This window comes from Drosophila simulans, chromosome 2L (genome assembly GCF_016746395.2).
Source record: "Drosophila simulans strain w501 chromosome 2L, Prin_Dsim_3.1, whole genome shotgun sequence".
Lineage (NCBI taxonomy): Eukaryota > Metazoa > Arthropoda > Insecta > Diptera > Drosophilidae > Drosophila > Drosophila simulans.
In genome coordinates, this window is record NC_052520.2 from 9,484,656 (window position 1) to 9,510,737 (window position 26,082).

General features: G+C 45.2%; 5 protein-coding genes and 1 long non-coding RNA gene across 11 annotated transcripts; 2 read left to right on the forward strand and 4 right to left on the reverse strand.

The window, feature by feature from the left end:
* Window positions 1–402: 402 nt before the first annotated feature.
* Window positions 403–1,442, reverse strand: LOC120284239. 2 transcript variants are annotated; one of them, XR_006541494.1, is made up of 3 exons: window positions 1,307–1,442; window positions 1,159–1,242; window positions 403–1,087 (listed from the first exon to the last, which is right to left on the reverse strand). It is a non-coding gene; the product is annotated as an uncharacterized LOC120284239 (long non-coding RNA). The 2 variants fall into 2 exon arrangements; XR_005543449.1 differs by having other exon boundaries at window positions 403–1,242.
* Window positions 1,429–6,063, forward strand: LOC6740538. 4 transcript variants are annotated; one of them, XM_016169334.3, is made up of 4 exons: window positions 1,429–1,718; window positions 3,918–4,215; window positions 4,293–4,345; window positions 4,407–6,063. In XM_016169334.3, the coding sequence occupies exons 2-4, from the start codon at window positions 3,950–3,952 to the stop codon at window positions 5,414–5,416; spliced, it is 1,329 nt and encodes a 442-aa protein (XP_016024327.1). In that variant the 5' UTR covers window positions 1,429–1,718; window positions 3,918–3,949; the 3' UTR covers window positions 5,417–6,063. The 4 variants fall into 4 exon arrangements, with proteins under 4 accessions (XP_016024327.1, XP_016024330.1, XP_016024329.1 ...); XM_016169337.3 differs by lacking the exon at window positions 1,429–1,718 and adding an exon at window positions 2,789–2,878; XM_016169336.3 differs by lacking the exon at window positions 1,429–1,718 and adding an exon at window positions 2,866–2,890.
* On the reverse strand, window positions 6,052–9,263 carry LOC6731646 (trifunctional enzyme subunit alpha, mitochondrial). The gene is made up of 5 exons (XM_002078750.4): window positions 9,012–9,263; window positions 7,999–8,726; window positions 7,793–7,933; window positions 6,967–7,736; window positions 6,052–6,902 (listed from the first exon to the last, which is right to left on the reverse strand). The coding sequence occupies exons 1-5, from the start codon at window positions 9,085–9,087 to the stop codon at window positions 6,266–6,268; spliced, it is 2,352 nt and encodes a 783-aa protein (XP_002078786.1). The 5' UTR covers window positions 9,088–9,263; the 3' UTR covers window positions 6,052–6,265.
* A 1,853-nt stretch (window positions 9,264–11,116) lies between these two features.
* LOC27209131 lies at window positions 11,117–12,044 on the reverse strand. The gene is made up of 3 exons (XM_002078751.4): window positions 11,903–12,044; window positions 11,487–11,841; window positions 11,117–11,435 (listed from the first exon to the last, which is right to left on the reverse strand). Exons 1-3 carry the CDS (start codon window positions 11,954–11,956, stop codon window positions 11,254–11,256), a joined length of 591 nt encoding a protein of 196 aa, XP_002078787.1. The 5' UTR covers window positions 11,957–12,044; the 3' UTR covers window positions 11,117–11,253.
* Window positions 11,940–14,215, reverse strand: LOC6731647 (transcription factor glial cells missing). The gene is made up of 2 exons (XM_016178586.3): window positions 13,591–14,215; window positions 11,940–13,520 (listed from the first exon to the last, which is right to left on the reverse strand). Exons 1-2 carry the CDS (start codon window positions 13,986–13,988, stop codon window positions 12,404–12,406), a joined length of 1,515 nt encoding a protein of 504 aa, XP_016024331.1. The 5' UTR covers window positions 13,989–14,215; the 3' UTR covers window positions 11,940–12,403.
* Window positions 14,216–21,698: 7,483 nt separating this feature from the next.
* On the forward strand, window positions 21,699–24,021 carry LOC6731649 (juvenile hormone esterase). 2 transcript variants are annotated; one of them, XM_016179864.3, is made up of 4 exons: window positions 21,699–21,840; window positions 21,908–22,929; window positions 22,990–23,440; window positions 23,566–24,021. In XM_016179864.3, the coding sequence occupies exons 2-4, from the start codon at window positions 21,918–21,920 to the stop codon at window positions 23,795–23,797; spliced, it is 1,695 nt and encodes a 564-aa protein (XP_016024332.1). In that variant the 5' UTR covers window positions 21,699–21,840; window positions 21,908–21,917; the 3' UTR covers window positions 23,798–24,021. The 2 variants fall into 2 exon arrangements, with proteins under 2 accessions (XP_016024332.1, XP_039151942.1); XM_039296008.2 differs by lacking the exon at window positions 21,699–21,840 and having other exon boundaries at window positions 21,868–22,929.
* Window positions 24,022–26,082: the final 2,061 nt, after the last annotated feature.

Genomic DNA, 26,082 nt, shown 5'->3' on the forward strand with positions numbered 1-26,082 from the left:
TAATAAATTTGAAATGTAAACAAATGTTGTTGGAAAGCTTGTTGGCAACTCGGGCGGCAGCAACAACTACACAAAAGCAGCGATGTTAGCAGCGGCAGAGAAATTGCAAAGCTTTGTGAGCAAAAACAAAATAATTTTTGTTTGCTCGCTTTGTTGTTGGTTCTGAGAGCGACAGCTGTTGTAGTGTCCGTGAGAGCGCAGCAGTGTATGTTTGTGTGCGGTGCTGAGTAAGCAACTGTTGTTGTTTCAATGTTTCCTGAGAGTTAGAGCAAAGAAGAAGAAGAAGAAGCGCACACTGGAATTATGATCACTGGAAATTCGCAGGTAAACTATTTGGGTTCGTGTGTTTTATTTTTTTGTCAGAGTTACAGCGTGCAAAATGTGTATTTACTTTTGCGACTGTCACCTGTTCACAAATATATTTTTGGGGAAAACAAATTATACCTGTTAATGGACATGGAAATAAATAAAAATAAGCCTGAAGTTATATTCAACAATCAACACATATAAATGTAATGTTTTGTAAAAATTGTATTGCGGAACAAAAACAATTAAATACATAGAAAAAGATCTTGCACATGATATTTCTTTTGAAAATCCATTTGAATCAAGGGTTACGATCAGGATTACCCAGCAGTACGCTGATCCTTTGAGAGATCCTTTCGGGGTGGGTAACTTAGCCTCTAACGACAGGCAACACTCGTGATGCAGTGCAACAATTTTTGTTGACCTGTGTCGTATCCCTCCCCTACCCTCCTCTTCCCTCAGCCAACCCATTGTATCTGTATCTTTGCATTTCGTACCGCGCAGTTGCCGTTTCTCCGACTCGAAAACACTCGTCATTCGTGTGCGTGTGCATTGTTTGTCTTATTTGTTGTTCGTTGCCAGCAACAACAATAAAAAGTTGCCTGCTGTTGAGCAGCCAGCTGTGTGTGTTTGTATTGCCGTACTGGTGTGTTTCCGTGTGAGTATCTGTGTGTGTGCGGCGGAGAGTGTGCGTTGTTCTCTGTTTGCTCGCCGTCCACTCGTGTCATGTTGTTGCTGTTGCTTCAGTGTTCTACGTAGCCGATAGATACTGGTTGATACACTGAGAGAATGCGTATTTTATTGGTACTTATTTGAACCGCTTAACTATTAAATTAAATTAATGCCGCTTACATTGATCATTAATAAAGTGTATAAATAATTTTATATTTTTCCCTATAATGAAGTTTGGGGCTAACAAAACATACTGTAAAGAAGCTTGAAAAATGTTGAATTTATCATTTTAAAACATTTTATATTACATTTTAAAATTGCCACTCACTCAGGTTATTTCTCTCAGTGCACCGCTCGCTCTCGCAGGGCAGCAGTCGCTTTTGTGGCTGTGTCTGTGCGTTTTTCTCTGTGTGCTTAGTCGCCTTGGTCGCTTGGAACGCGAAACATACGACATTGCCAACAATCCAACAGTCCGCCGCCGATTCCCGAGCGCCGTGCACCGTCGACTCGACCGCGAGTTTTCGAATTCAACATTTTTGAACGTTACGTCAGTCGTCGTCGGTCGCTGCAGCAGTAGCAGCAACAAAAATATTTTTGGCGCCGTTTTATTTGTGTGCCGTGTATCGTGTCGTTTTGAAATCGCTGCGAGCAAGGAGTTGTCGCGTTTTGAAATCGCCTCTGCAACAGGAGTTTATTTGTAATCCAACGAACTGCCAATTTCAACGAATACCAACCAAAAGGTAATGAATTCTTTGCTTCGAACAACATCACAAGTTAGGAACAACAACAAGAACAACAACAGCCTGATAAGCAGCAGAAAGAAAAATTCTATATGCCATATTGTTTCCTTGTGTGCGATTGCCTGTGTGTGTGTGTGTGTGTGTGTGTATTGTGTGCATTGTTGTTGTTGTTGGTCTATCTAACAAAGTTATTGCGATTGTTGTTGTTGCTGTCATTGGGCCACGGAATATACAATATACTGTATGTATTTTTGTTGGTGGAGGCAAACAAAGAGCGGGCCGGGGATTTCTGCAAGTTTTCTGTGTTTTGTTAGCTTTAGAAATAAATTCTTTTTTTTTTTCATTTTGTTGTTTTTGTTTTCCGTTGGGTTTTGTGTTTGGCTGTTGCTGATTCTGTGTTTTTCGATTTGTACGTTGCTGTACTTTTTGCTGTGCCCCGTTGTTAATAGATAAACATGAACATTTCTCAAGGAATTAGTACGCGCTCATGCTGATATGTTTATGTTAAATAGACGTAATACAATAAATATTGCCATATAGCCCAGGTTAGTTGTTTTTCTGCCCCTTCCAGTCGCCATTCCCATTCCATTCCATTTACCCTCCCGCCCACACCGCACACAGCAATCCAACAATAACATTAACAAAAACAACAACGGGCAGAACCAAAACACGCGAGCAACGTTCGCCTTGATAATGATGTTCGCTGATAATAATGATGACTGGCCAAAGAACACAACAATGCTGCCAGCGCACAGTGGGGCCAAGGTGTTACGAAAATGGAAAGTAATATTTATTTTTTGCTTGGCTCACCTTAATGCGCTAGAGTTTTCTCTTTCATCTTTTTTATGTGCGAAAAATCGAAAAGTTATTAGACTCTGAACCTAATATTAAGATTAAAATAGTTAAAGAGAATTATCAACTACAATTTTCCAGAGTTTTACTGACAGATGTCCAAACAAATTTACTATGGAAATTTGTATTACATTTTTCTTATAGTTTTGGGCAATTCCCATTTTCGATTACTTCTATCCCACTGTGCGCACGTTTTTCGCTTTGCAAAACTGGTGGGCCCAAAGGTGCTGAAAGTGGCGGGAAAACTGTCGGAGATTTAAGAGCGGCCCAAGTGTCGCCGCGATAGAAAGGGGCTGGCGGCCAAAAGGGTAGGCAGTCGAGTGAGTGGACAGGTGGAGTGGGCTGATTAGAATCGAAACAGGTAGTCGCAGGTGCGAGAGCGAATCGTTTGCGAGTAGCGAGCAGTGAGTGCGGTGGGTACTCGCACACATATTCGTGACTATTCAGCGGATTTGGTTTTGGCCAACATGTTTTCGGATATTGCAACACAACATTGCTTGCTGCACTGAATTGCTGCTGCTGCAGCAGAGTGTTGCTGTTGTTGCTGAAGCAGTGCGTTGCTGTTGTTACTGTCGTTGCTGCTGCTTAAGTTGTGCTGTTGTTGCTGTTATCAGTGAAGCAGGCAAAAGCTCTCAGCTTTCGACGCCAGCAGCAACAGCAACAGAAACAAACGGCAACAAAAACACAAACAAGCAGCACAAACAGCCAGATTGCCTGTTATTTTTATGGCCGCTGCCATTGTCGCTGCTGTGGCTATAATAATATGAAAAGTAAACAAAGTTGCTGGCTGTCGTCGTTTCGCCGCCGAGTTGTCAACATCAACGCAACGCAATGCTTTCCTATCCTATCCAGCTAGCCAAACTGTACTGAAAATAATGGCAACTACAGCTACAACTACAACGGCAACAACGGCTACGGCTACAACAATGTTTTATTAAGTTTCACGAAATATATATGAGCGAAAAGCTCTATGCCTCGTTTGCTGAGACAGCAGCAACAGACAGCGGAACAGAACTGAACAGAACAGAACTGAAACGAACTGAACAGAAACCAACACAAACAAATAGCACGGACAAAACGAAAAGAAACCGAACACAAAACCCCAGCAGAAAAGGCAAAAAAGCTGAAAAAGAGTCGTTGAGAATGCTGTTTGTTTGCCAGCTCAAAAATAAATAGGATTGTATATAAATATGTACGCACATAGATAGGAAAGTCTAAAAATCAAATATTGGAGTGGCTAACGTAACTTCAAGTTGCCATGTCTTGCAACATGGCAGTAATCCGTTCAAACCACTGGTATTTTAACATTTCTCTAAATAAACTTCAAATTGAAAACGTATCTTTTAGTGGCTCTGTGAGGTACGATACCGCCAACGAATATGACCACCTCAACGCGCAGCAGCAGCAACACAAATAGCAGCAACAACCACAGCAGCGAGCACGAGGAGCGAACCGCCAACGGCACCAACGCCTACAACCACCACAGTCCGACGGGTTCGGGATCGGGATCCGGAACAGCAGGCGCCTCCATTGGATCCACCAACCGAGTGATGCAGGCGGACGAGGACTTCAACATCCGATTCGTCAACCTGGTGCGCACCCACAAGTGTCTCTACGACAAGAAGGTGCCCGAGTACCGCAACAGGTGAGTCCATCGGATTCCAGAAGATACGATCCAGATCGTACAAATATGTCTTAATTGATTTGAATCACTTTTTACAGGGATAACCAGGAAAAGGCTTGGGTGCTTATTTCAAAGGAGACAAGAGAAAGCGGTAAGCAATAATGGTAATAACATTAATCCCTTTAACTAATCGGAACTTCCATTATTTTCAGTGATCCATTGCAAGGAGCGATGGCGAAACCTTCGCGCCTGCCTCTCCCGCTACATAAAGCAGCAATCCGGTTCGGAGCCGCAGCACAAGCCATACTACCTGACCGAGCACATGGCGTTCCTGCTGCCCTTCCTGAAGTCCAGCCGTAACTCCTTGGAGGGGAACAACAGTCTGGCCACCCTGTACCAGATGTCCCAGCAGCACCTGCAGCATCAACCATTTCTCCTGCACCCAGCGCTCCATGAGACCGAGGAGCACAAGTACTGCGCCAACACTAGCATCAATAATAATAATAATAACAACATCTCCAATAATGGCGAGAGTATGGAGGTCTTGGAGATGAAGTACTCGATTTCGGAGAAGGACGATGAGGAGACCATCGACGCCTTTGATCCCGCGGTCACCAACACCCTGGGTATGAATCGTACTTCGTCCACGCCCACACGCCTTTCCGCCCTTCAAGGAGGCGGAGGCAACTCACCGGCCAGAAGCGATACCGCTAGTGCGGATAGCATGAAGAACTTCATTCCGGATGTGCAGCTGGCCGAGACGGGTTCGCAACTCATCTACAGCGATGGTGGACATGGCACACCACCCCCGCTGCACTATCACCCGCACTCGCATCCACATCCTTTGACGTTGTCCATGGAACACCACCCAGCATCATACGAACCGGGCAGCACGAAAAGAATCAAGACGGAATGCGAGGCCACCAGCACGATGACGAATGCAGGAAGTATTTACGGCGGACTGAGTTCGTCGGAAGTAGCGGACATGGAGTTCTTCCGCAGCATTCTCCCAGATCTGGCGAATCTCACTCCACAGCAGCGTCGCAAGTTCAAGATTGGCATTCTGGAGCTGATTGACGACGTTGTAACCCGATATCCCGCCCAGGATCACAGCAACGGAGGAGGAGTATCTGGCGTACTCAACGGAAGTGGCGGTAGCAGCAATGGGGGATCTGTAAAGCATCAAAGGCGCAGCTCTGGACGCGATTGGAGGAAACAATAAAGGAATATAAAGTGTAGCGGAAAGTCACTAATCCTTAACTAGGGATAGGATAAGTTTAGCTAGAAGCTTAAGGGGTATCTGAAGCTGGAATGGGTACTAGTTCGAATCTGAGCTACTTCAGTCCGCTCACTGTTAATGTGTTGTGTCTACTCGATAAGATGGGTATGTTTTCAAAGGCCTTAAATTCTTTCATGTCCATGAACTGTTTCGATTTTGACCAACTCTTAAAAATGGTCCATTTACAAAGAGCTACAAGAACTTTCATGACAATTTAAAAAATATATGTATATTTGAACAACTAATAGATACATTTTAAGCTATTCCAAACAAAAAATTCTACGGGCTATTCCGAAATCGAACACATTTCAATGAACAAGAAGTAATGAGACCTCCTCTCCTTATAAGCCATTTAGTTCTTACGAAGCAGTTAAGGAATTGTGAAAATAGATTTCAAGATTTTAGAAAATGGCTGCTTCGAAAATATGTTAGTTTAAGGACGCTGTATATATGTTTGCTGCTATTGAAGCCTAAACTATAGAATCTGTGTACAAATGAATTTCCGCTAAGGTAAACAAAGAGGGATAAAGAGATAGATCGATATCAAACTGCTGTGTGTAATAATAAACAAGTGAAAGTATGGAAAATTACTCGGTAAACTTTAATTTAAATGTCGACAACTTCAACAGAGGGCTTTTTATTGGGCCTTGCTCCATTTAGTAGGCAGCGTTGGACCACAAAAGGTTTCCTTTCTGAGAGAAATGCACAAGGACACGCCTTGTCCCTGTCTTCGCACTAAAAGCTAAATTTCGTTGGCGGCTTTACGGTGGCTGGGATCGGATTGGATCGGATCTACAACTTCGAGGAGCCAGTCTTGGGGTAGAACTTCTTCGCCGGGTCCTTAGCCATGTCGAGCAGGGTCTGTGCGGGCTTGAAGGGAGCTCCGTACAGCTCAGCATAGGATTGCATCTTGCTGACCAGTTTGCCTGCTCCATACTGATCGACCCAGCGGAAGGGACCACCGGAGAATGGCGGGAAGCCCAGTCCAAAAACGGCTCCGACATCGCCCTCCAGCGGACTGTCCAGAATCTTCTCCTCCAGACAGAGCACGGCTTCGTTGATGAAGCGGGACACCATACGCAGCGTCAGATCCTCGGGGGCATTGGCTCCCTTTGAGACTAAAGCGTACTTCTGTTTCACGATTTCGAGGGCATCGTTGTTCACTGGACGAGTGCCCCTCTTCTGGCCATCGTACAGGAAGATACCCTTGCCGGACTTGCGTCCGAGGAAACCAGCCAGGACCAGATCGTTCATCACTTCCAAGTTTCCACCGCTGAAGCGTTCGCCGAAAGCCTTTGCCAAGTCGACGGCAATGTGGGAACCCACGTCAATGCCAACCTCATCCGCAAGGGTCGCAGCACCCACGGGGAAACCAAATTTCTTCGTGTATTGGTCCAGATCCTTGGGGTCCACGCCTTCCTGCAGCAGTCTGATATAAAATATGGGAGTAGAATAAACAATTTCACTTTAGTTTTCTTCAAATGCAAACCTACCTGATGGCTTCCGACAGCATGGTGGAGAGGATGCGGGTGGTATAGAAGCCAGGTCCGTCACCAACAGTGATAACGACCTTGCCTTGCTTGAGTCCGACGGCCACGGCCTGGGCGATGGTATCCTTGGAGGTGCCTGGGTGGGTGATGATTTCCAGCAGCTGCATCTTGTCCACGGGCGAGAAGTAGTGCATGCCAACGACCTTCTCGGGACGCGAGCTTCCTGCAGCGATCTTGGTGATGGGAATGGCGCTGGTGTTGGTGGCAATGACGCAGTGCTCTGGAACCACTGCTTCCAGCTCCTTGATCACACGGTGCTTAACCTTGATGTCCTCGAACACAGCTTCGATGATGATGTCCGCGTTCTTGAAGTCGCTGTAATCAAGAGTGGGCCGCAGACTGGCAAGAGTCTGATCGCGCTCCAGTCCAGAGATGCGCTTGCGCTTCACAGCCGTCTCCAAACCCTTCTGCACTTGTCCAATACCACGAGCCAGGCCGGCTTCGGTGGCATCCTTCATCACCACCTGATATCCCTTATCGACGGAGACCTGTACGATTCCGGCGCCCATCAGACCAGCTCCCAGCACACCCACAGTCTTAACCGGACGCTCTGGCTTGCCAAATCGGTTCTTCTTGCACTCCGTTTGTCCACGGAACAGGGCAATCAAACCCTTGGACTCGGGCGTGGCCGACAGCTCACCGAAGCCCTTGCGCTCCGCCTCGTAACCGGCATCGGTTCCCTTATCCACGCCAGCACGGATCACATCGAGAATCTGTTTGAAATTATAGGTTAGTTACAAATATGGGAATAGATTGTCCAATATCTCACCTTCAGGGGAGCGGGATAGAGACCGTTCGAGGCCTTGAGCACCTGCTTCCTGGCAGTGTCGAAGATTTTGTTCTTCACAAAGTCGGTGTCCATGACGAAGGACTGGATCTTGCTGACCAGACCGCTTTTCTCGCGATTAACCTGTGTGAATACGGTGGAAACAAGTTAAGGGTAAAGACTTTAAGGGAATAAGTATTATTTCTTACGCGAAGTTTGCCACTGGCCAGATCGTTGGCGACCTGCACGGCGGTCTTCTCCAGGTACTCGATGGTGTTCTGCTCAGCAGGCTGGAGTCCTGGACCTAGGGGATCCACCAACAGATCCACGATGCCCAGTCGCTTGGCGCGATCGGCGCGCACCTGTTTGCCGGTCAGCTCCATATCCAGAGCCGTGGGCACGGAGGTAAGCTTGGGCAGGCGGACTGTGCCACCGCCGCCGGGCAGGAGACCAAGCATGACCTCGGGCAGACCCAGTTTGGTCTTGCTGTCCTTGGTGGCAATGCGGTAATGGCAGGCAAGGGCGAGTTCTAGACCACCACCCAGACAGACTCCGCTGATGGCGGCCACAATGGGCTTCTTGCTGCGCTCCATGCGATCGAACATCACCTGGGCGCCGTGGGAGATCAGCGTGGCCTCATCCGCCGTCTGGCACGCTTCCAGCATCCCGATGTCGGCACCGGCCACAAAGCAGCCCGGTTTGCCCGAAATCAGAACGGCGGAATTGACGGCAGGATTCGTCTCCAGGTCCTTGATCACTCGCTCGAACTCATCGCTAACCTCGGAGCCCAGGGAATTCACCTTGGCATTGGGTGAGTCGATCTTGATCACTAGCACTCCATTGACCACCTTGGTGTGGAGATGCTTGTTGGCAACCGGTGCGGGATTCGTGGACATTAGGCGGCGGCTCTGGAGGAGCTGGGCCGAAATGGGCAGGGCTGCGTGGGGTTAAGAGATCGTTGTTTGCGATTAGTGCACATTATCTCACGGCACTCTAAATCGGAAATCAGAAAGCGAGAGACAGAAGCTATACGTCAAGAGAGAGTACAAAGTGCAAAGTCCAGTTATGCGGCATCGGGGGAGACTCAGCGAACACGGGAACGGGAGGGAGACAGAGATACCGCTAGAGTGCTGCCCATTTCCAAGGGGCCAAATTCCAATGTGGAATTATGGCTTGCAATTTGCACTTTCCCTTTTCATAGCAGAACTTCCAATTAACCCACCTCTTGTGCACTTATTCTGCAACAATTGCTGTCGCGAAATTTGGCCAACGGCACTCAGAAACCTCGTTGCCGACATTGCTATCAGTTCGATCTTATAAGTTAGTCACTTTTTGCTTACGATAACTATTTGGTTTAATTTTTAACGAACTTTGATCCTGCACCGTTAGTTATGTGTTCGCGATTCGCTATAAAAAACTATGCGGCAATTTCTACTTGTTGCACATCCCCAGTGTGACCGCGCTCATACCAATAAAATATACCATCATAAGTATTTTCTAAATTTCAGCTCAAGCCTAAATACCGCACACAGCGCAAACTCATTCACCAGGTGTCGCTAGTGGCGTGTTTTTTAAAACTAGGTGTCGCAGGTGATCATAACTAGTATTACTATCGTAGTAACTATTAATTTTAAAGTACAAGATAATTGAAGTTGGCGATAAATATATTTAAAGAAAATATGATATTTATTTTGTGTTATTTTGTGATTTACGCAAGTACTTTTTGGTTTAAGCGATTTCTGTAGATCACCTTTTTATTCTTATCTTTCATTTTTTTATGAGAAAACAAAATTTTAAAACGAATAAAATACCAGAGTTTTACAATAACTCAAACCCGATTTGTACAATATTTCACCCACATTGTTTTTGGGAATCTGTCACGCTGACCCACCCCACAACTCGAGGTCGAACCATTAACAGGCCGCACAATTTGCGGGACACGCATGTCACTCGCATTTTTCAGGTCGCTTCCTCGGATCTCCGAGTTCGAGTCCAGGAGCCATTGAAGCCGCATTAAGCGCGCCTCATTTGCTGCGATGCCATTGTCCTTTCAAGTGGCCACTCCTAAATAGGTTCGGATGAGATTTCGCCACATCGCCAGGCGCTTTATTGTGGCAACACGCCTTTGTGGCCTTTGACGCAGGCGTTTCATGTGGCGTGTACTATAAAGTAAATAGTTAATCGTTTTTCCCCGAAGCTGCAGCTGCGGTCTTGATTTCTCCACTGATCCGTCTATCATGTGTGAAGAGTCAAAAAAGTCACACTCGAGTTCGTCGGTTTATGTCAACTGCAAATATCCGTCAGTCAAATGCTGGTAGATGGCTGAATAAGTGACCTGACCTTTTCCAACCAGCGGGCTTATCAAATGGATAACAATTGACAGAAGAAACATTATCACAAAGCTACAACAATGTATATATACAAAAAGATTTTAAATAAATTAATGTTATACTATATTATATTTAGGATATAACCATATCTAACCCTAATTTAACCCTAAATTGAGACCTCTATTTAAGCTTCATTAGTTTGCGAAAATCTGCATTAACAAATTGCCACCGAATCGCATTTGCATTCGAAATTAGTCTCTGGAATTGCAAATGTGAATTCGCGAAACCTCAGATTAGATATCCCATATTCGCGCACTTATTCACGCGAATATTGAATTACACCGGCAACAATGGGATCAGCATCAGTAAATTTGCATAATACCTTTGCGATCTCGGATTCCTCCCCTCGGCACCCAAGGATAACACCAAATGAGCAGCAAAGTCAGCGACTCCAGAGTGTTCTCATTTGCATGCGAGAGGGTTCGGGCTAAGGGCTAATCAAACAGCAAGGACAAATATTGTTGCAGGATGCGACAGGAAGCACACGGTCGGTTGTGATTTATGGCTGGAAATTAACATAAATGAAATCAAAACATTTTAAATGTTTTCATTTGGGCAAGGGTTCGGCGCAGCCGCACTCGAATTATGTATGCAAATATCCTTTGAAACAAAGTCATTCCTCATTTCTCATTTCTCCTGCAGCTCGGCGAGTGTGCGAATATCCTTGAAGGTCGCACGCGTCAGCGGCACACTTTCCATCCAACATGACAACTAATGGGCGTTTTGTTTATGGTCGATATCAAACCCCCATTAGGGTCGAGTACTCCTTGCCCGTAACTACTTGCAACCCCTTCCCTCGGGCGACCGTTTTTTTTTTTATACTTTTAATTATTTATAATCGGTTTAAAAAATATCCGAAACAATAACCAAATTTTTGAGTGGCCTCTGACAGGGGGTAAGCCGTTTAATCGACCCCGGATTTAATTGACGTTGAAAATGGAATTTACAATTTTATTTACCTCTTTTGGTAATGAAAATATTGTATATATGTGTAGGATGAAAAATATCCAAACTATACATTACTTGATACTATGTGAGTAAGTATCCTATTCTTCGTTATTATCTCGATTCTGATCATAAGCTTTCACTTGATCCTCCTGATTTGCTTTTGGCATCTGGAACCTCCGGATTATTATCCTCAGCAGCCTGAGCTGCCGGATCATTGCCATCTTGGACCTGTTGGTTCTGACCATTCCCAATGGGATTTTGAACGATATAGCTCACATTTTGCGGATTTCCACTTAAGCTTAAATTATCTGATAAAAGTGTATTAAGTATGTATTAGCAATAAGTACAGCTCAACTTACACCGCCCATTGGTATATTGCACCATTACTAACAATGAATTTGGTTCGCTGTTCCCTGCAGCCAGTCGATTCAAAGCTTCCAACGCTCCCTGTGTGGTTATAATGTCCGCTTGTCCCCACAGTGAATTATTTCGCTGTAGCCGTGGTCCTTGGCGAAATGGGTTCCGACCGTGATGCCTCACTGAGCGCATTGTAATATCACTTTGTGTACGGACTCTAAATTGCGCTCTCCTTCTACGATTACGACGCCGCGAATTTATCCTAAGACGTTGAATATCCCGATTCATAATTCCAAGTGCCTGTCCAATCAAATGACGGCGCAAAAATTGCATGTTAACTAGAGCTCTACGCCGACGCTTCTCAATACAAAATTTGGTTTTATTCATTGTTATTTGTTAACCTCTATTTAGTACTCACAATTGACATAATTTGGTTAATGATAGAACTTTTTCTAGGGCGGCAAGCACGCATTGTTAAACGATTTTGGTTGACTAACGAATTTAAACTTGTTGTTGAGGAAAACCCCTAGTTGTGTATCCTGCCGCTGCTAATGTTATACTGACAAAGGTTACGATCTCCCATGTTTGGCACGTGTCACTTCTCCAGAAAGGCTGCTGCGATTGGGATTTTCTTTCAAAAATGTTTATTACTACAAAAAAGTTCATAAATAGGTGGGAAATGTGACTTAAAACTCTATGTGCTTAAGGCTACTATTACTCTTACGTGCTCTAAAACTTTGGAATAGCTGGGAAACAAGTACAAAGGTACAAACTAGAAACGTTCAATACAATATATCATATATAATAATACGACCAACAAGCAATGGGAACATGAATGGAAATCAATCAACTAGGGACTAGAACAACGCTTGAGTGGCTCAGTAATAGTAGTTGCGATTGGAGATCTTATCCCGATCCCCTAGCAGTAGATGGGATCCGTGCTGTTGACTGGGTGATATGTTGCGTCCATTTGGATGTTCCACGAGTTGTCCACTCCCGTGTTGCTGTAGTAGTAGTCGCCGGATTGCATCTGATCCTGCGGCTCCTGTTGATAATTGGTGAGGTGCGGAAAAGTGCCCTGTTGCTGATGTTGCTGGTAGGCGGTTGCTTCGTCGTAGATGAGATCCACGCCACTGGACCCTCCGCCATTCAGAGTTGACTCAAACACACTGAAGATCTCCGAGCTGGTTGTGTAGAAACTTGCGTCCTGGCTGGGATTCTGGCTTTGGCTTCCGTTGCTCACGTCCAGCGAGTTGGGTAGATATCCATTGTAGTAGCCATAATCCTCGGAACAGTAGCCCGAGCTGCTGGTCAAGCTGGACGTATCGTCGCATATTTCGTACGAAGGCATTCCGCACTGGAGGCTGGAGGAGATTGGCTGGCTGGGATCATAGCTGACTGGTACATGTTGCTGCGGAGAGAGTTGCTGCTGGTATTGCGAGTGCTGCAGTTGCTGCGGTTTGTGCTCCTGGTAATAACTGCCCGTTGAGCTGTGCGCTGAGAGAGGTGAGTGGAGCATATCGTAGGAGTACATTCCATTGGCATATGATGGATCCTCCGTTTCGTAGTGAATCTCTCCGTTCCACTGACTGGTCATTGATCCTAGTCCTGCTGGGACATATGATCCCTGAGATTGATTAAAGTTGGTGCTGTGTGTGGGTGTCGATGTGGGCAGATAGGTGGTGGGTGGTACCACTAACTCCGGCTTGGTTTGGAGCACATCGGAAGCACCCATCCTTCTGCGCTTGCTCTCCTGGATGGACTGGGTCTTGGCCTGCCGTTTTGTGGGTCTCAGGCTACTCAGCTTGTCGCTCAGCGCAGATTCCCTGGCCAACATTACGGCCAAACTGCGCACACGTCTTCCTCCGGCCAAAAGCCGCCTGGCTTCCGTGGATCCCTTGGCTTCGGGTCTGGGGTGATCGTGGGTGCCCTTGGCCTGGAAGTAGATTCCATTTCCGTCCCTGCGCCAGAAGTGGGTCACTGGATAGCCGCAGTGGCCGCGGCATGCCTGGATTTCCAAGCGACCAGTGCAATTTCTGTCAAGAAAAATAAAATAGCGAGTTAGTTTTGACAATTCTTGGATTTCGTGTTTAGTCAAAAACCCACCTATTGGGACACTGTTTGCCCTGCTGCTTCCTCCTGGCCTTGTCGCAAATGGCGGGTCTCAGATGCACGCTGGCTCCATTGGGCAACTTGCACTTGGCACTGCAGAGGAGCACTCCCAGGCAGCTCTTCTTCAGGATATTCACGTTGTGGTTGTTGGTGTTTCGCATGGCCCAACCGCTGGCATGTTTCCTGGCCTCATCACTGTGCACGGAGTAGATGAGCCGGCAGTGTCCGTTGGACCAGTCGTTGAAATCGTCGAACTCCCCCACCGACGGCATCTTGGAGTCGTTGATGTCCCAGTCGACCGCCACCCGGGACTTGGTGGCCGGAGGACTGGGCACAGGCATGGGCACTGGCATCGGTACTGGCATTGTGATAGGCATGCCGTTCAAGACCATTTTGGAGGTGTCTATGTAATCGTTAAGTTTCGAGTTCACACGCGGTCACTATAGTTTTCCTTCTCAATGGTCTACTACTATGTGTACGTCTTCTCAACTTTTCTCTGGAGCGACGCGTCCGTTCGCATCGACTGCGCAAGGCTGACTAACTGGGCCCGCTCTGCGCAGCACAGTTAAGTTGCCAGCGGTCGAATCGCACGAGGGTTGCTCGGTCGCAATGCGGCACGCCCATTGGTCCGCTGGCTTCCAGTTCGGGTGCGCTTGTGTGCGGCTTATCCGCCTTATCCGGCACTCCAGTTTGTGAAACGAGGAGAGTTCCCTAGCAGGTTTGATTGGTAGTAGTGGTAGCAGCAGCTGGAGATGGAGAACCAAATAGGGAACTGGGAGCTGCGAGAGCTGAGCACAGGGAGCTGGGAACTGGGAACTGGCAACTGGGCAGGGAGACGAGTGCTGTGCTGCTCTAGCACCTGCGGTTGCAGCACGCGCTCCACTGGGTAATTGTACGATATGGAAACCAGGGGTTTGAGGCACTCGACGGCAAAGAACACGGCCCCAACCCCAGTCAAAGCTAATTAAGTTCAGAAAAAAAGTTTACAACATCAGTGATGGAGATGGAGATGGGGATGGGGCTATGGATGTGGATGGATGGGGATCTGCTATATGGCATGGGTTCTGATGGGTACACCTGGCGACAGTCACTGGCAGATGCCAGTGGTCGGGCCTATTTACTTTCGAACTGGAGTTGGGTGTCGAAATGGGGAACAAAGTGAAATGGTTGGAGGGCAAGCAGAGTTCCGAACAAAATGGAGATGGTTCCAACGAAGCATGGAAAGTAAATTAGTTAAAGGCTTTAAGACCTTTTTAATGCAGACATTAAAGCTGCTGAATCTAAAATTTGGTAAGGCAACGGAACTACTTCTCACGATCTCAAACTCGATAAAGATATAAACGTTTGCAAAAAAAGAAACCGAAATGTCGAGCTCCTGCCGATATCTCCAAGATGAAATCAGGGATCTCATAATCGTAAAACGCAATTTAGCACGCAAAAAACGGAAATCAAAAAGAAGAAATCCCATATTGGAAAACCTACCCCTAGAAACCCAAAGGCAAATACCATAACTCACGCATATGAATGAAGCAAAGTTGCCAAACAAATTCCTTGGGCCCCTTGGCGATCTCAAGTCAGAGATAAACGAAACAAACATAATCATTAAGATGCCGAAAGGGTGAGGAAACTCCATAATTTTCACACTTCCACGACGGACCAAATGCCATGCAATTATGACACGAACTGAGCGAGCAACCCGCGGCGCCTTTCTGCCAAGGAGTCGCCCAAAGATCAGGATCGTAGCACGCGATAGGATCTCAAAGGATTACGGCGGACAATGGGAAAGGGTGCTCCGGCCGGGTATCGAGGGGCGTTGACACGGAAGAAAGTCATGACGTGGCATATTATGAGGCTGTGCTGGGGAAGCACATCCTTCCTACCTGGTCCCAGATTCCCGCACTCGAGGTGGGTGTGTCGCCTTAATGATGCCCGGAATTAACTGTTCCGTTTCAATTACGAGACATCACTTGGCAATCAAATTTATTTGACACTTTCTCTGCGGGGGCCAGTGGAAAACAGAACTCTTTTCTTTCCCAATGGAACTCAGTCCAATTGCGGCTATAAAATTCGACCAAAAATTACGCATAAATGTCATCGTAAATTCGGCATCTACCCCATCCGTTTGCGGTGTCGTGGGAAGTTACGCCCCTGGGCAGATAGATAGTCTGTTCTGGTCGGAAGGGATTTGGCCAGGGATTATAACGATTGCCAAACATATGGCCATGGATATTCACAATATGTGAGTGCTCAAAAGATTTGTTGACCGAGTGTAGGATAATGTGTTCGTTAAATGCCAAGACTTTATGACTGCTCAATAATGAAAAAGATTCCATTTAGGGATTTTACATATATTGTACAAACTCTTACATACAATACCATTCATTTGTTATTTTCTATAAATATATTATGTTCATAAGTTATGTTACTTTCGAATATCCATTATAAAGACTGGTAGTCATCGATCGGGCAGATCATTACGCCGTTTTACTCCGTACAACCCCCTCGCGCCGGAAGCAGGGAAAGTTTTCCGCTTTCCTTTCGCCCGGAAGCTTATCAACCAGCGGAGATCTCGGCCGTGCAGTCGAACAACAATTTGCAGCTAATTAAGTGGAACTTCCCTTGGAAAGTTGGATAGGATAGCGAGAAGTCAAGTCGGAACTGCCGCAATTAAAACCGCACATAGGAAACCATTCAATTGGCAACTAACGACGAGAAAATCCTAATGCCAGATCCCGGCAATCCGATAAGATGGCCAATGAGCAACTTAGACCAACCCTGTGGGATCATGGCAATGTTAAATGGTAAATGATTTAAAGCAAGTCTCATAATTTCTCATTGTTCAACTGGCATTTCCACAAACTGATAAATGGAACTGAAAACATAAACGACAACAACATTTTCGATGGGAGATCGAGTCAAACCGATAATACCTTTCACACTCCGCATGGGGCCAAAAAAAAAAAAAAAACAAGAAAAACAGGGGAGATCGCAGGCCCTCGATAGCGGACATTGGACATCGGAAAATGGAAAATTGAAATGTAAGCCTAGCTGAAAACACCAAAATTCGGCACTAAATAGATTGACCGATCGCTCGGACAAGTGATCCCAACCCGATTCCCATTGCTGGCTAAGTAGCTTGGCTCTCTAATCTGTCCAAACAAACCGAGGTCGGGTCAACATGATTTGAGATTTCAGTTTAGTTTTGAGTTGAGGTCAGTGCTGTGTGTGTTTTGCTGTGCTGTTAATGGGCTTACACCTGGTGAATATTTATTTTCACACCGATCCATTGTCTCCGGCTCATTGTCCACTAATTCAATGGTTATGAGAAGGATTACAAGCAAAAAAATATATTTTCATATTTTCCCACGTTTAATTTGTTTTTGTGGATCCATGCTCGAAATTTTGTCCAAATACTTTCTCGTGCATATTATTTGCATTTTCTTTGTGCGTTTAGTGGAAATTAAGGCGTTGGATTACATCAAATTTACAAATATTCTCCCACAATCCATGGAGAGATACCCGCATTACATGTCCTTAGAAAACATTCCAATAGCCGCAGAATTCTTTCGATTGTTCGAAAGCGCGTGGCATTTTGCAGTGCAAGACTAAACCAATTTCCCAGAACTCAGGCCAGATATTTTTCTAATACGCAATCAAAGTGCCTATAAATTGTGGCAAAGAAAAGAGATCGACGGCTTCTGAAAAAAAAGCAAAATTTAAACCGTAAAAAGGAGAAGATTTTTCACACTTGCCAGCGGCGACAAAGCGATTTGCGCCACGCAATAAAATGTAATTAGTAAACTTCTCTCTCTGTGGAATTAAAAAAAAAACCGAAGCCGAAACTGTAAAATTTCAGGTACTTCAGTTAAAAAACACGATAATTCGACATGGCGACGACACTTCAGGCCAAACAAAGATGCCCAGACAAAGGACACACGTACAGGGATATATCGACAGGGACGAGGGGCATGGGACAAGGACACCCCTCTTCACAGGAAACAAAACCACCCGATCCTTTCGGCCAGGGTAGCCTCGAAGATCTAACGCTGTTTACTCAAGCGCAAAAGCGAAACTTGGCAAAACAATCGAGGAGCAGTTGAATTGAAAATTTTTACAATTTTAAAAAATCAAATGGCAAATAAAGTGGCAAGTTCCTTTCGCAGGATGCCCGGCTGGTCGTGCGCCGCGTGTCGAATGCTGTCAATATTTCCGGTGTGTCTAATGACAAACGCATGTTTACACGAGTGCGAACACATCCGGACCATGGAGTAACTGCATCCTTTCGCAATTCGCATTCGCTGATTGCGGAGGCCGGGCAGCCAGACAGCCAGGCAGCCAGGAGTATTTCACGGACATCAAGGACCCGTGATTCGCGCAGGCAGACGGCAATTAAGGGGATTAACTCAAGCGTTTGCCTTTATTTGATGCGGCAATTTATAAATGATGGGCGCGATCTGTCGATGGGGTTGATGATGAACGATGGATGATCCTGCGGTGCTGTAAATAACTAAATGAAAATTTTACACAATTTACAGTGGAGAAGTCAACGACCTGGCCATCTATTACAATCGTTTAGCAGTGTAGTAGTCATTGCCCAAAAAGTTTATTCAACTGCATTTGAATGTCAATTAGCTTAAATTGCTAGTTGTGACTTACAAAAAACGCTATGGCTATTAACACGCACGACGCATCCAGAGCAATCCACCAATTATGGGGCTTTCTGGAAATCCGTAACAGTACACTTATATATAAATATTATTACTTATTATATAGATATATGCATATTGCATTCAAATGCTTACATTTAAGACCATACAAAAATAGAATATGTTTTATATATAAAACATATATATTTCAAAATGAATATAATCCAATTATAAATAAAATATTCTAAATCTTTTTTACTTTATTTTTGTCAGTGCAGAATGGCCATCAAGATGAGCACTATTAGAATGCGAGTGAGTGCATTCCCCTCGGAGTCGCCAAAGACCTTTCAATTTCGGGGGTAGAGCGTAGACCAACTGGCTGGCTCAATAGCATTTGATTTGCATCTGTATCTGAAAGATACACACATGCATCCGCTGCTCCATAAACTCCGTCGCACTCAATTTAATTTAATCAAATTTTCGTCTGCCGAGGGTTCGACTCTATAACTATTTTCGGGGTGCCATTGCCCCGCTCTTGTAATTATTAATAATATTTTTGGACCGATGCGTTGTGTGCACATAAAACGCAGCCATAAACAAAATGGCTGCAAAGTTGTTCATTCATATCGGGCACATAACTTCAATTAATCTCAATTAAGTGGCAAATACTACGATCTCATGTTCGTTGAGACTTTCGTTTTAGGGTTCCATATAGCCCTTTTTGAAGTTTTGTTTATTGAGATTGGGGGTAGAGCCACTGCCTCCGAATCCAATTGAGGGTTTGCCCTAGGCCTTGGGCACATCAATTCCTACTGTAAAACCTCTAAAGTTTAAGTAGGAGGGCTTCTTTGTTTTGCAGTTACCAGTTTATTAGCGTGTTAGGGCTATAAAAAACATTGTTAATTTTTTTGGAGTATGAGGCTTAAATTCGAAGGGAATAATTGCCAAAAAAATATTAAGGGGGAGTGTGTATAAAATATCAGTAAAAACTCGTGCACCAAAAAAACTTATTAACATTATTTAATTTACTATAAATACACTAAAATGTGAATATTAAATGATTAAAAATTAAATGATCAAGTATTTACTGGCATAAAAAGATGATTGGATCACTTCAATAATTAGAAATTAGGTACTATTTACCAAACAATCGCTGAGCAATGGTGTGAAAAAAATTGGCAGGGCTGGTTGGAAGGTAGGAACCCCTTTCCTGAGGATTCTTGCCCGTTTCTTAACCCTCGTCGTGGCACAAATAAGACGTCACACTCATTACAATACCACAAAGGTCTGGAGAGGAGAGCAACCCTACAAGTATAACTCCACTCGTATCCTGCGAGTCCTTCAGGGCTTTTTGTTATTTTTGTTTCGCGTTCGGGACATTTGCTCACTTGAGCGAGTACGGCGATGTCTCAGAACTTTTCCCTTATCCTTTTCATATTGATTACAAGAATATGTGGCCGATTAGGACCAAGCAAGATGTTAATAACCAAACTGAACCCTTGGCCGGCACTTTTGTGCCCAAATTATCGCATTATGCTCGAATCGCGTATGCGCTTATGCTCGAGAGTGCTGAATGCAAAGCATACTTTGATATTGGTCTATTGTTTCGCTATCAGTTATGCAAAATGCCGGAGACCTCGCCCCTTTGTCCTGCCCCTCGCCTTTGTCGGATTGCGATAATTTCCATCTTTAAATATTCATTACAAGACGTCGACGTCTGGGTTTGCCTATCGCTTTGATTGATTACTCAAGTGGTTATCGTGTGCGGCAATTGTTGCTTTCCTTGCATTTCCATCGTCTTTGTTCTGCGGATTCTGAATGGGATTGGGATATGGATTGAACTCAGCGAGGGGCGTGGCATTTCTTTCATTCTCCTGAAGGAAGAAAAACCCACAAGGAGGCCTGCATGTTGGTCACTTGAGAGTTGCGACTGTTTCCATTCAGTTTGTCATCTAATAGTTATAGTTATTGAAATATCTGCAAATTTGCATGGCTGAGCTGGCTGGTTTTTCTAGTGCTCTCTGAGGCAGCTGCAAGAAAATTTCGCAATTGTGAAATTAATGAAATCGATCCTTTAATTTTCCTTTGGGGGTGCGACTCTAGACCTCCAAGGGCGTGACCTCGACTAAGTAGCTCGAAAGGTTAATGAAGAAAATGTGCAAGAAAAGTAATGAGTATTACAATATTACCATTGAAACCTACACATGCGTCTCTGGAGAATTTTATTTTGATAAATGTATATATTAGATTATGACATGCTAATACTATGGATTCTCCCACTTAACCCCACAACAATAACATCTGCTAGCGATGCGTGAGAAATTTTTGCATGTCTGAGCTTCGTGGCGACGTCATCAAGCCACAGGAAGCTGCAGCAGCCTGCCACAAAGGGTACACAAAGAGCGCTCAAGTGGCACAGTTTGGGCTTCCACGACTACGGCGGCATGGTGATGATGATGATGATGACGACGATGGCGATGTCTGTCAAGAGGCCACTCATATATTTGCTACAACTCGAGTGGCTCCGTCCAGATCGAGCTTGGACAGGCAGGGTGGTTTCCTCCGGCCTCCGATCCAATCCTCCCGTGGTGCTGCGGTGTGCACATGCGCACTCAAGTGTCCGGAATATTGAGTCGAGCTCCTCAGGAGCAGCGGCAGATTGTCGCAAATTCGTTTTGGGGAGCGCAAGTTGTTTCATTTTCGAGTTTTGCTACTCGGCGATGTGTGAAAATTGTTATTTTTTTGTTGATGGGAGCTGTGATCTGTGAGGGAATATTAATATTCATTGTTGATTGAATTTGAAGATCATCTACTTCCTGGCACAATTAAAAGCCGTCGCAATTAAGGGAATTCATTTCAAAAAGGTCATTGTGGGATTTCCTTCGCCGCCATCATATTCAGTTTTCAATCTGGCTGAAAAGGAGAACTCCGACTGTCGCAGAGCTCGAGTAATTACCACTCGGCTTGTGTCAATCAAGGGAGCTGCTATATCGTGGGTAGTTTTAATTGAATATTACAAGAGGGATGTGCATTAATAAGGAAATCAATTTAAATCTCAGTCGGCTGGCATGAGAAAAACTAAACTCGAAACTCTAAAAAATCTGCGGGCGTAGGATCCGATCCACGACCCATGGAAACCAACGGACCCACAACCCATCGGTGGTGCAAATCAGGGTGATGTGTCTAACGTCTGCCAATGGCGAACCCAAATCCGAAACAGAACTCGAAATCTCTCAATGAAGCAATAAGTCTCAATTGAATTGGATTTCCGTCATTAAAGTGCAAGGTAATGAGTTTGAGTTAACAAAACGAGAGAGCATGGAACTGTTGGCCTAATCTTGTGTTTACTTTGATTCCTGTTGGTCAACACGAAGGCTAATCGTTGGCAACTAATCGATTAAGTTATCTTGAAGTTGTTTTCGAGATAGTACCACCCGAGAAAATAGAAACCGTGCGAAACCTGCAGTCACGGTTCCGCTGAAACACTCGTAACATGCGGGTGCGCACCACCAAAAGGGGGAAAAACTAATAAAACTATTGCGAAAACTCTGAGAACCACACAAGATCTCGAACAATTCCCACAGAGAATTTTCATTTGGTAAGAACAAAAATCAGACTACTACATACTCACTACTCACTCATCATTAAATATATTATTTTTTTAGAACACTCAGAATGCCTCGATTTTTCCAGTTGACGTGGGCTCTTCTTTTGATTTTAATAGGTTTTACCACTGCTGTTACTTTCATCGGAGATGATCCTGTGGTGGAGCTCTCCTTGGGCAGAATCCAAGGAGATACCATGCAGAGCTTTAGGAACAAGACCATCTACGCATTCCGAGGAATACGATACGCACAATCTCCAGTGGGACAGCTTAGGTTCGCCAATCCAGTTCAGGAAACTAGTTGGGGCGACGAGGTGTTCAAGGCCACATCCGACTCCCTCGTTTGTCCACAACCAGGAGTAGTTTCTTTTATGAGTGAAGATTGCCTAAAACTCAACGTTTTCACGAAGAGCTTCGAGGAGAAATTTCCAGTGATGGTGTATATTCATGGCGGAGCCAATGTCCTGGGAAGTGGACACAGCAGCTATGAAGCAGGACCTCAATATCTGCTAGATCAGGACGTAGTTTTTGTGGCTTTTAACTATCGCCTTGGAGCTCTGGGATTTCTGAGCACAAATAGCAGTGAGACGAAGGGAAACTTTGGTTTCCTCGATCAGGTGATGGCTCTGGAATGGGTAAGGGATCACATATCACACTTTGGTGGCGATCCAGAGTTGGTGACTATTTTCGGAATGAGTGCTGGCTCGATGGCAGTCAGTCTACACTTGGCCTCGCCCCTTTCCGCAGGTCTCTTCCATCGGGCAATCCTCATGAGTGGATCGGCCACCAATCACTTTGATATAGATAACATTTTTTGGACACGAAAACTGGCTCGTGAGCTGGGTTGTCCGTTGTATGATCCCAAGGATGTGGTGGAGTGTCTCCGAAACGAAACTTGGACACGCATTGTGGAAGTCTGCAAGGCATGGGAAACCTATCAGCTTGTTAATATGAAGTGGAACTACGAGATCGATGGGCACTTTCTACCCAACCATCCTACGGAGCTGATCAAGGAGGGAAATTTCAACAAGGTTCCCCTGCTAATCAGTTACACGGCCAATGAATTCGACTACAATGCAAACGGTGAGGTTCAGTTGCTCCTATTTTAATATTTAGTATGTCATTTGTTTTTTATATTTGTAGTCCACTTGGGAAACAAGCACTTATTGCACGATTTTGGCTCAAACTTTGTGGATTACGCCCCAGAGTTGTTTCTCTATCGCCAGGATGCACAAATTGGAGAAAAACTGAAGGATTTCTATCTCGGTGACAATACCACGGAAATCAATTCGGAAAACATAGGGAAATTTGGACAGGTCTTCTCCGATGCATATATTGGGCACGGTGTCCATCGTCTGGTCCAACTAGCCAGTCACTTTACCCCAGTTTATTATATGCGAATGGATTACGTGGGTGATCAAAGTCTCTCAGCTCCTTTGAATGGCGAAAACAAGCCCGTGGGAGTGGGTCACGCGGATGATCTGCACTATGTGATGCCGGGTTATTGGTATGGTGCCTTGATGTCGGCAAATGATTCGGATGTTTTTATGATGGAGCGCTTAACCAGCTGGTTTAGCCACTTTGCCAAAACAGGGTAAGTATACTAAAGAACAAGAAACTTAAAAAGAAACTTTGTTAACCGTCTTGGAGGTGAAATGGAAGAACATATGGCTTTTGATGGTGAACAATAAAACCGATTGAATTCTTCTTCCCTTCCAGGACACCCCTGAACAGCACGGATATTTGGCCACCCTGCAACTCGACGGTCTGGAAGATGCTCTACAACGGGGTGGTGACCCAGGTGGGTTCGCCCGGCTATTCGAATCGATACGCCGTCTGGGACGAACTGTTTCCCACGCACGCCCGGGGCGGAGGCGCTGCCTGGAAACTCAGTTTCGCCGTGGCCGTCGCCACTGGTGTGGCCTCCCGGCTCATCGGGAAATTAATGTAGCAATTAGGTGTGGAAAAAGCTTATCAATAGGCCGTTTAGATTACGCTAATGACCTTCGACCTTTGTTCTTGGCCAGCTCTTCGCTGGAGCAATGCAGCTATTTACTTTGATTAATTAATCAAGAAAGGCGTGAGATTTTCCCTGTTTCCACTGCGAGCTTAGCTTTTCTTTGGGGCAATTAGTTATTGGCCTACAGCGGATTGGCTCAGCTTAAATACACATTAATTTGTCTTTAAATGTTTTCGGCTTTACACTTTGTTTTTGGGGGCGGAACCTTCAAACTCTGACCTCTTTGAGCTTTGAATTATTGTATTTGTCAGGTTGGCATGTGTAAAAACAAAACTGCTGTGATACCACACTGCCCCTGCGTGAAAATCCGAGGGGTTATATCCCATTACACTGATGCGCTGCTATTGACATTTACGATTTGCTCTTGCGTGAAAATGCCAAACAATGCGATGGGCTACAAAAGGATTATCGCCTGCCCAGCCCCCTTTTTGGGGTGGCTGGATGTGAAATGGCAGACTTTTCGTGATGGGGAGTCAATAATTATTTCCGAAGTTGAAAGCAAACAAGAGATAGGTCTTTAAAATATTGAAATTTTAAGCCAAGTCTTTTTTACGCTTTACACTCATTAGCACGCACTTTCATTGGGGTCAGGTTCCACGTTTAACCCTCTACCAACCACAAAGGACGCACACAAGGACCTGTGACAAAGTTGGGCCAAAGAAAATATGGAAAATTAACTTGTTAACTTGGCCCATAGAAATATGAGGGGCAAAGGCAAACACAGTCGACTAAGTATACGCATTGTGCCTTATTCCCTTTTGGGACAGATATATGTATATCCCACAAAAAGGTGGGCAAGTCAACTTGACAAGGACCACGACATGACCTGGCATTTGGTGACATGACGGGAATGACAATGAAAATGGGCAAAACATTTGCAAATTTTAATTAAATTTCCCTCAACATTAACACATAAAGTTGCGCTTCTCAGCCGAGATTGATGGAGATTAAAGGGTAACACCTTTTCCATCTGGCAGCTGGAAAATACGGAAAGAGTTGTGTGTAGAGTGGCTTTTGTGGCTCAATTACAATAAGTCTATTAAACTTATGTCTGCGGCCTGTCTAGACAACAAACCGATCGTCTGAGGATCGTGGACCGAGGATACGACCCCGATCAGTCACAATGTCTCCTGTCTAGGAACAAAATCGAGAACTGAGCGCGTGCCCCTTTTGACTTTGGCCCTTTGTGGGCCTCTAACAAAACAGAAACATCCTCGATGCTCTCGAAGGTGAGGGTATGATCATGATGATGGGATGGATGATGATGCGAAGGTGTTCCAGCTGCCGATTCGATTGTGGCTGCGTCTCGATTTCACTTTCGCTACGCCTGCGCCATGGTTTTTCGATGGAAAACCTGGCCAGATCCCGATCCCGATCCCGAGCCCTTGCTCTTTTTGTGACGCATCATCATCATCATCCCCCTCAACCAGCTCGCGTTGTGGGTTTGATTACGTTTTTATTGAGCTCACAAAAGGAGTAAACATTTTGAAGTAGCGCCAAGGATCGAATGCTTTATAGGCTTGTCAGCGGTCCTGTCTGGTCTGGTCCTGGTCCCGGTCCTGGTCCTGGTCTCCTGTCTGAAAATGCTCGATCCCCGTTTATGCGTTCTGTCAACATATCGGATTACGCCCCCCCGACCCATAATCGCTAATGACAATACAAATTGAGAGAGTGGTGGCAGAGAAGTGGGGAAGGATTCGATTCCATCGGCTTGGGAATCGGGATATAGGGAGATTTCGGCCAGAGCAGCGCTTTGTTATGCGTAATTTCTGGGAAGACCCAGGCCACTTGGTTGTTGGACAACACGCACGAAAGTATTTTATTTTGTCTGTCCCTTTCAAGTGAGTTCGGTTTTATTCCATGGGGATGGGTTGCAATCGAAGAAAGGCAGCCCAATTGATTGATATTCGTGGAAGGATCTGCTCGGACAGAGCTTTGATCACAAAAGGACGATCTCTTGGAAATCGGTTTTCACTTTCCCAACAACTTCATTAATTTCCATCCCCACCTCGCTGGCGCCTACAATCTTTCCATTTCCCTGCTCTGCGGTTAATTACATATTTATACAAATCCAAATCGCTGTGATTAATGATTGGATCCTTCCCGCACTTGCCGTAAATGGCAGGCTCGAACAACCGACATCAAAGCGAGTGGAAAAAAAGGACACTCGTATCTGTTCTGTTTGTTTTGGGTGAAAGTGTTCACATCAAACGACC